Below are 9,242 nucleotides of genomic sequence, written 5' to 3'. Positions count from 1 at the left end.
ATAATCCTTGTAGTTTTAGATTAAACGTGTTGTTGTCGTCCTGAAATGAGTTGAGTTTACTCTCTATGGACTCGCTATTTATATTTACAAATCTTTGAAAAGACTGAATATCATGACATCATAATCTTTTCTTCTGTTGATGTATATGTTTATGATATAACTGTGGTATCAGTTATAATTCCAGTATCTGTACTTATGTCACATCCCTTCAGAAAGGGGCTTTGGCCTTTATTTGAACAAAGCAGTTCGTTCGTTTGTTCGTTCTCTCTATCTGTCTATCTCTGTCTCTCCGCTCCACCCCCCCCCCCCCTCTCTCTGTGTGTGTGTGTGTGTGTGTGTGTGTGTGTGTGTCTCTGTCTCTCTCTCTCTCTCTCTCTCTGTCTCCTGTTTTTTGGGGTTTTTTGTTGTTGTTGTTTGTTTGTTTTTGTTTTTGTTTTTTTGTTTTTTGCTTTCATTTTTTTCATTTTCATTTGCCCAGTGCGCAACAATCACATTTCGTTGGGTTACGCTGCTGGTCAGTCATCTGCTTGGCAGATGTGGTGTAGCGTATATGGATTTGTCCGAACGCAGTGACGCCTCCTTGAGCTACTGAAACTGAAACTGAAGCAACAACCACATTATGCTTATTTCTCTACGGTCTTGAAATAAGATCTCTCTCTCTCTCTCTCTCTCTCTCTCTCTCTCGCTTTTAGTTCCCTTTTCTTTCTGACAGAAAGATGGATGGGGAAAAACGGTTGACTATGTTTATTCCTTTCCTTTGTAAGCTCGTGTTTTCTTTCTCTTGTTTGCATCTTCTGTTGGGACAGTGGAATTGTAGACTTCTTCTCCTTCTGCGTTCGTGAGCTGTAACTCCCATGTTCACTCGTATGTGCACGAGCGGACTTTTACGTGTATGACTGTTTTTACCCTGCCATGTAGGCTAGGCAGCCATACTCCGCTTTCGGGGGTGTGCATGCTGGGTATGTTCTTGTTTTCATAATCCACCGACCGCTGACACGGATTACAAGATCTTTAACGTGTGTATTTGATCTTCTGCTTGAGAAAGCACACGAAGGGGGTTCAGGCACTTAGCAGATCTGCATAATGTTGACCTGGGAGATCGGAAAAATCTCCACCCTCTTTACTCAACAGGCGCAGTCACCGAGATTCGAACCCGAGATCCTCAGATTGAAAGTCCAATGCTTTAACCACTCGGCTATTGTGCCCGTCGGAGTTGTAGACTTTTTTTTTTCTTTTTCTTTTTTTTTTCACATACACACGCGCGCGCGCGCGCGCACTGCACGACTGTCAGCGCGGAGCGCGGCACGGGAGCACTGACATGGCGGCCGCTTGGCCTCACTGAGTCAACTGCGCGGCCCGTTCGTTCGGTCCGTTCTACAAATTTACAAGGCCGTGGGGCAGCCCACAATTACCGCGGCAGGGTTGATGGCGCTCAACTTCCGGCCCTTTCGTCGTTTGCTGATCAGCCCCTGGCGACGCCGGGTCTCCAAGTGTCCTGATTCCCTGATGTACTGCCGCTCTCTGTGCACTTCTCCGTCCGGGTTCCTCGGCGGCCCACCACTGCAACGCCACAAGCTTGTTAACAATGTTTCGTTTTGGGGGGGGGAAGGCCGGGGGGTGAGGGGGTGAGGGGGTTGGGGGGGAGGGCGTTGGGGGCTGGGTGTATCAGTCCTTGTAGCGTTTGAATTGCCCCTAGAGGAGCCCTTATCCAGCTGTCAGTTCTGAAATAATGATTTGCTTCTGTGTGTGTGTGTGTTGTGTGTGTGTGTGTGTGTGTGTGTGCGTGCGTGCGTGCATGAACACTACAACTTGCCATTTTCCTCAGAATGCATATCAGGGGCTGACCTGGTGTGTTGAGGCTGGCGAAGATCAGTCGGGCCAGAATTTCAACCATCACGACTGGTGGACGGTCGACAGAACAGCCATAATTAATTGAAGTGGTATGGAGGTACCGGCAATGACATAAGGGGCATCTGGACTGGAACACAGCGCAAACCTTCAAGGGTGGTGCAGGATTGTTCCAAGGGCTGGTGGAGACAGTGCTTCTCAGAGTCCTCCCCAGCACCTACGGGTGTTTCTCTTTCTTCTGCTTGCTTATTTTAATTCATTATATTTCTAGAATTATTTACTTATTCATTCTAGTTTATTTATTCTTTTTTTTTCCCCTTCAAGGCCTGACTAAATGCGTTGGCTTGTCAGGCATCTGCTTAGCAGATGTGGTGTAGCGTATATGGTTTTGCCCGAACGCTGTGACGCTTCCCAGAGTTATTGAACTGAACTGAATTTTCGTCCTCAAGTCTCCAACTGAGGTGACAGAATGGATAAGACGCTTGTCTGCCAATACAGTGCCCGTGAGGGTCTGGGTTCGAATCCCGCTCTCACCCTTTCTCCCAAGTTTTACTGGAAAATCAATTCAAGCGTCTAGTCATTCGGATGAGACAATAAACGGAGGTCCCGTGTGCAGCACGCACTTGGCGCAGAACTCATGCCAACTAAAGTGTAGTCCTCTGGCTAAATTCTAAGGAAGAAATCCGCTCTGATAGGTGCACACAAATATAAATGTGACGGCACTCAAGGCTTGATTAAGCGTGTTAGGTTTGTCTATCTTCACCTCTGACATCATTGATGGATCACACTTGATTCCTTTCAATCTGTGGTGTGCGTGCGTGAGTGCGTGCGCGCGCGCGCGTGTGTGTGTTGTTCATGATTGAGGATAGTGACTGTCTTTTCATTGTTGATTCTTTTACTTGATTGTTGCATATCTTTTGTACCATGTAATTTGTGAGGCGCCACAAGTATTTGTCATTTCTTGAGTATTGTTGTTTCTTTCTTGTTATATCTAATTTGTGAAGCGCCATGAGCCTCTTTGTGAGTGAACAGTGCTATAGAAAAGCACATCATCATCATCATTACGGTTATTCGTCTTCTTCTTGGATAACTGCCCGCCTTCAAGTAGTTGAAGACTCTGGCATAATAATTTGGGGGGTTCCGATTTGCTGCTGTGTAGGGAATGCAGTCAGTGCTAGCCTATCAGGGGGAGGGGGGGAGGGCGAAGGGAGTAGGGGCCACCACACTATTTCAGGCCTCTAGGCAGGCAGAGGTAGGCCCTAGTTTTATTACATAGGTTATGGAAAAGGGTTTGCCCAGGACATGAGAGGAGACCAAATGAAGACTGTGGGGAGGTTATTCAGGACCTCTTAACTGACAAGAGTTGTCAGATGAGGTGCAATTTTGCCTCTGAAAACAACCATTTGTTTGTGCAGATAAGATTTTTTTTTTCAGAAGGCATGACATTGCGAACTTCATCAGCTTTTTCTTCATGTTACCAATGGGCTTGATCTATCACGTGGCTTTCTGTTTGCATGGGAGTGGAATTTTTCAATTTCACGTGGTGTTGTGACATTAACGAAAAGAAATTGCCTACACGATGGAAATCTGTGGTAGATATGTGTCTGTCTGAATATTTGTGCGTGCATATGCAAACGTATGTTTTTTTTGTGCAAGGATAGATGGTGGGTAGTTATGGGACATGCATACTGCATAGTGACTGAGACAGCTAGAGAAATCGAAATCGTTTTTTTTTTTTTTTTTTTTTTTAATGGAAAAGGAATTAGGAAAATGGCCCGTTTTCATCCTACCTTAAAAAATGAAAATCTATTGTACACACTACTCCAGTGAATAAAAAAAAGTTAAAAAGGGGGAAAAAACAACAACAAATATTTACACACCACATAACAAAAAAACCCAACAAACAAAACTTTATAGAAATACAATCTTCTCAACAAAACAAAAACCATTTTTTAATTTAGTCCTTTTTGGGCTTTTTAAAATTCTAATAAATGAGCTTTCTTACTTTTTTGCACCTGAGACATGCCTGTTATTACATTCTTTTTATATTGTGTATAATCATGTTTGTGTTAAAGTTCGTTTTTCTTCTATCCTCTGGCGAAATTTTGATGGAATCCTGAACGTCAGAGGCATGTCACAGGCTTATATGCATGCATGTGACTGTACTTGTGCCTAATTGTTTGTTTTTTTTGCTGTTTTTTTTCTTTTTTTTTTTATAACGATCTTTATTCCAGGTCCAACAGGATCGATATTTATAGTTTTCAGCTCTAACATGGCCCAATGTAGTGGTCAGCTGGGCTCCGAGCAACAAAGATCAAACTAAATAGGAAAGAGATGGTTGATGTCATTTCACAAAGTATTCCATTATATTACTCTTTTCCATCACAACAAATTTCTCTATGTGGAATTCGGGCTGCTCTCCCAAGGGAGAACGCGTCACCACACAGAGAGCACTACCCATTTTTGACTCACTTGTATAAACAAAGTGAGTCTATGTTTTAAGCCGGTGTTCGGTTGTCTGTGTGTGTGTGTGTGTGTGTGTGTGTCCGTGGTAAACTTTAACATTGACATTTTCTCTGCAACTACTTTGTCAGTTGACACCAAATTAGGTATAAAAATAGGAAAAATTCAGTTCTTTCCAGTCATCTTGTTTAAAACAATATTGCACCTCTGGAAGGGCACAAAAAAATAAAAAATGAAGCCTAATTATATGCAAAGTGCATTTACTGTTATATTTATATTTTTTGTATTCTCTAAACTTGGAACTTTGATCTGATATTCTGACCCAACAACAAGAGCAGTCATTGTTATCATTTTTTTGTTCAATCAGGAACTTCTTTTGCTAAGCATGGAAGTTTTATTTATTTTGCAAACGTTTTGGTGCAGATGGTAAAGGGAAATTACTCTGTAATTAATGCTAGGGGACTTAATTTGCTTTAAACTGATCTTTCTCATCGTAAACATTACATTTTGAAATTCTACTCAATACATAAAAAGCTTGGATTTTTTGGATTTTTTTTTTAAGTGTATCACAAGTGAGTCTTGAAGGCCTTGCCTCTCTTGTTTTGCATTTTTTTCTGCCTGCAATCTTATTTGTTTTCCTATCAAATTGGATTTTCTACATAATTTTGCCAGGGGCAACTCTTTTGTTGCTGTGGGTTCTTTTACATGCGCTAAATGCATGCTGCACACGGGACCTCAGTTAATCATCCAAATGACTAGCGTCCAGACCATCGCTCAAGATCTAGTGGAGGGGGAAAAAATACTGGCGACTGTGGGATTCGAACCAGTGCACTCATATTCTCTTGCTTCCTGGCCGGACGCATCTCTACCAGGCCAACACTCCACAAGTAATGCGGATCTGTTCACCTCACCAGGACCTGAGTGGGGACAGGCTCACTCCACCAACTCAGTAGCGTGGTGACCGTCCCCAGCTGGTGCATGCCCTCAGATACGAAGACTTGACACGGGCGCACTAGCTGAGTGGTTAAAGCGTTGGACTTTCAATCTCTAGGTCCTGGGTTCGAATCTAGGTAACTGCACCTGGTGGGAAAAGGGTGGAGACTTTTCCAATCTCCCTGGTCAATATACGTGCAGACCTGCTAGTGTCTGAACCCCTTTTGTGTGTATACCAACTCAGATCAAATACGCATGTTAAAGATCCTGTAATCCATGTCTGGGTTTGGTGGGTTATGGAACTAGAACATACCCAGCATGCACACCCCCAAGACGGAATATGGCTGCCTACATGGCGGGGTAAATAAACAAAACAGTCATACACGTAAAATGTTACATGTCTGTGAGTGTATGTGTGTGTGCCTGAAATCTGATTAAATGACACAGGAAACGAAGGATGAGCGCCCAGTAGAAGCCATCAGTCGGATCTACCCAGGTAGGCAGCCTGTTGTGCGAATGACCCTGAATTTGTAAAGTGCTTATAGCTTAGACAGCCCACCAATCAGATCTACCTGTCTGCCACACTCACCTTTGCAGGTCCAGCTGTTGTTATCAGTCCTTCCCTCAAGCTATAGGCCAGCGGAGGAAGTGTTGGAGTGTGTGTCAGTGTGCGTGTGTGGATATGTATGTGTGCTTTGTCACTGACATTTCCATTTGTTTTGCTTTAGGTTTTGATTATAGCGCCCAGAGTTATCAAATTTTCAGACATTTTTGTTCATATTCATGTTGAATGTTAGGCCCCTGTGCAAAGGAGATACAGCACATTATGAATACCCATTACTATCATCATCATCATCACTACTATCATCATCATCATCATTATTACGAGGCAGTGTCACTGTCTCGATGGAGATATTTCAAGTCCCAGATCTCAATCTCCACCCTCTCCAGCTCAAACCCTCACTTGGCATTACATTCTCCTCCCAACCTTCCCTCATTTCAGATCATCTGGGCATCCTTGATTTACCAGTCTTTCAGAAAGAGTCAGCACATTTGTAATGTTAGCAGAATCTTCAACAGATTGTAGGTGGCTGTCAATTCAAAAAAGAGGAATAATTGCCAAAATTGAAAATATTCACCCATCATATCACAGTACAAAGGAGGGACAGTGACCCCGAGATAGGGAGTAAATTACAAATTCTTATCAGCTTCAGACCAGCACAAGAACAAAGCCATTTTCTTCTTGATCTTCGAATATACACACAAAAAGATTTTGTATGTAAACACACAGACCAGAAACATAACCCCACATGACAAATAATTCACGTTCTTTATTTCATCAAGAATTATCTACTAATCATATCTCTACCAAACAACACATAAAAATCAAGGTTTACTTTAAGGTAACATATAAAAGAAAGCAATCTGCTATATTCCCGGAACATGAATTCTCAATGAAGTCCAAAGAAGCAATCTTGGCCATTAAACATATCTGAGTGATAAGTAATCTCTCTGATTAAGCTGGAAATGTAACTGTATTTCAAAACTTCCAATGACTAAAGAATAAATGAGTTAAAATATAAGAAAAGATTAGTATGTGGCTATTCACAAGCAAAACCAGATCCCTCTAAATTCCAAGAATAAGACCAAGTACCAGACAGTCATAAGTATGATTTAACATTATTTTCTTCAACTCAGAACAGCTTCTTTTTGTTTTCTTTGCCTTTTCAGTTCACAAAACCAGTAACATATAATTCAATTTACTGCAGAGTGAATTGTGAACAGCAAAACATTTAAAACTAAAAAAAATAAATAAATAAAACTTTTTTTCTTTTTTTTTTTTTAATAGAAATTTACAACACCATAAAGTCAGTGAGTATGTTTCTTTCTGTAGTCTGTTCCTAACAAGTGATTTTAAAAAAGAATTTTTTTTCAATGGAATTACTATTATGAGTGTAGTGTGCTGCTGAACACACTGATCCTCCAAACATAAGATATTCATGTTCAGGGGCCTCCTCCTAGAAATGGTCATTTTATCATGTCAACTACTGAACTAGCTGCCAGTCCCCAAACATCCTCCACACTAATTAGGATATTCATGTTCAGGGACCTCCTGCTAGGAATAATTCACAGTCACTGGTGGACATGTCGACCAGCTGCCTGTCCCCTTCACCCTCTCCATACTCATTAAGATATTCATGTTCTGGGGCCCCTCCTCCTCCTAGAAAGGACAGTACAACTGTAGTCACTGGTGGACATGTCAACCAGCTGTCTGTCCCCTTCTCTCCACACACTCATTAAGATATTCATGTTCAGGGGCCCCCTCCTCCTACAGAAAGGACAGTACAACTTTTGTCACTGGTGCACATGTCAACTAGCTCTCTGTCCCCTTCTCTCTCTCCACTCATTGATATTCATGTTCAGGGGCTCCCTCCTCCTCCTAAAAATGACAGTACAGCTCAGTCGCTGGTGTCCTTGTCAACCAGCTGCCTGTCCCCTTCTCTCTATCTACACTCATTAAGATATTCATGTTCTGGGGCTCCCTCCTCCTCCTAGAAATGACAGTACAGCTCAGTCACTGGTGTCCTTGTCAACCAGCTGCCTGTCCCCTTCTCTCTCTCTACACTCATTAAGATATTCATGTTCAGGGGCCCCTCCTCCTCCTAGAAAATGACAGTATAACTCTAGTCACTGATGGACATGTCGACCAGCTGCCTGTCCCCTTCCCTCTCTCTAAACTCATTAAGATATTCATGTTCAGGGGCCCCTCCTCCTCCTCCTAGAAAATGACAGTACAACTCTAGTCACTGGTGGACATGTCGACCAGCTGCCTGTCCCCTTCCCTCTCTCTAAACTCATTAAGATATTCATGTTCAGGGGCCCCTCCTCCTAGAGAGAGGACAGTTCAACTCTAGTCACTGGTGTCCATGTCGACCAGCTGCCTGTCCCCTTCGTTGGACCGTTGGTCTTCCTCCACGTCCCCACCTGGCGACCTCATCTCCTCCTCATGGTCGCTGGCGGCACTGTTGAAGCCTTTCTCCTCCTCATCGTAGTTGCGAGGAGCCACCTTACTGGATGACGAAGATGACGACTTCTCCTTGTCCTCCTTCTTCTCCCTCTCCCTCTCCTTGTCCTTGTCCTTGCTCTTCTTCTTCTTCTCCTTCTCTTTGCGCTCCCGGCTCCTGCTGCGCTCCTTCTTCTTGTCTTTCTTGGACCTGAAGGTTAGTTAACAATAATGATAATACTTAATGTTAATAAAAATAATATTAATATGTATATATCAATATATATGAAAATGATATATAATCATTATATTATAATTATCATTCACATTCATAAAGTGCTGAAAATTGTTCAGAGACAAAGCGGTGTTAATGATGGGTGCAACAGCGGAGCCGTTACAGCACCGGACTTTCAATCATAGGTCCCAGTCATGCATGCACACATGCGTAACATCAAACAATGCACATTAAAGATACTGTTATCCACATCAGTGTTTCGTGCGCTATGGCAATATGACCATACTCAGCATGCACGCCCCTGAAAACATGGTATGGCTGCTAAAATGGCAGGGTAAGAATGGTTGGACACAAAAAAGCCCGCTTGTAGATCTACACAAATGAACATAAGAGCTGCAGCTCATGAGTAATGATGGTGGAGGGGGCTTGGGGGGGGGGGGAACGCCAACAAAAATATCAGTGTATATGTGCTGCACCACTAACAGACATTTACATATATAAGCAAAGAAGTACAGATATAAAACCACATGAGACAGACGGATGTCCTGATCCCATTTATTTTGCTCTTCCAACAGGTGACATTACAGGTGCAGTGGGTAAAAGAGTCAGACAAACAGTAGTAATATTGTAACCTTCAGTTGGAGGAACAGAGATGCAAAGTCCCCAAACATGAAGAAATAACGCTGCTCGGTAATAATGTAACCTTCACATGAATACCAGTTACGCAGATTTCCAAAATCTGAAGAAATAATATTATAT

At 42.6% G+C, this 9,242-nt stretch overlaps 1 protein-coding gene across 35 annotated transcripts in view; it reads right to left on the bottom strand.

Moving 5' to 3' along the window:
* Positions 1-6,560: 6,560 nt before the first annotated feature.
* Positions 6,561-9,242, bottom strand: part of LOC143295270 (uncharacterized) — a 35,963-nt gene continuing 33,281 nt past the window's right edge. For all 35 annotated transcript variants that reach the window (XM_076606860.1, XM_076606865.1, XM_076606871.1 and 32 more), the window contains one exon: positions 6,561-8,459. In XM_076606860.1, coding sequence (XP_076462975.1) covers positions 8,156-8,459 — 304 coding nt within the window. In that variant the 3' untranslated portion in view covers positions 6,561-8,155. The remainder of the gene's footprint in view (positions 8,460-9,242) is intronic.

Source organism: Babylonia areolata, chromosome 20 (assembly GCF_041734735.1).
Source record: "Babylonia areolata isolate BAREFJ2019XMU chromosome 20, ASM4173473v1, whole genome shotgun sequence".
Lineage (NCBI taxonomy): Eukaryota > Metazoa > Mollusca > Gastropoda > Neogastropoda > Buccinidae > Babylonia > Babylonia areolata.
This window is presented reverse-complemented; position numbering and strand designations above follow the sequence as displayed.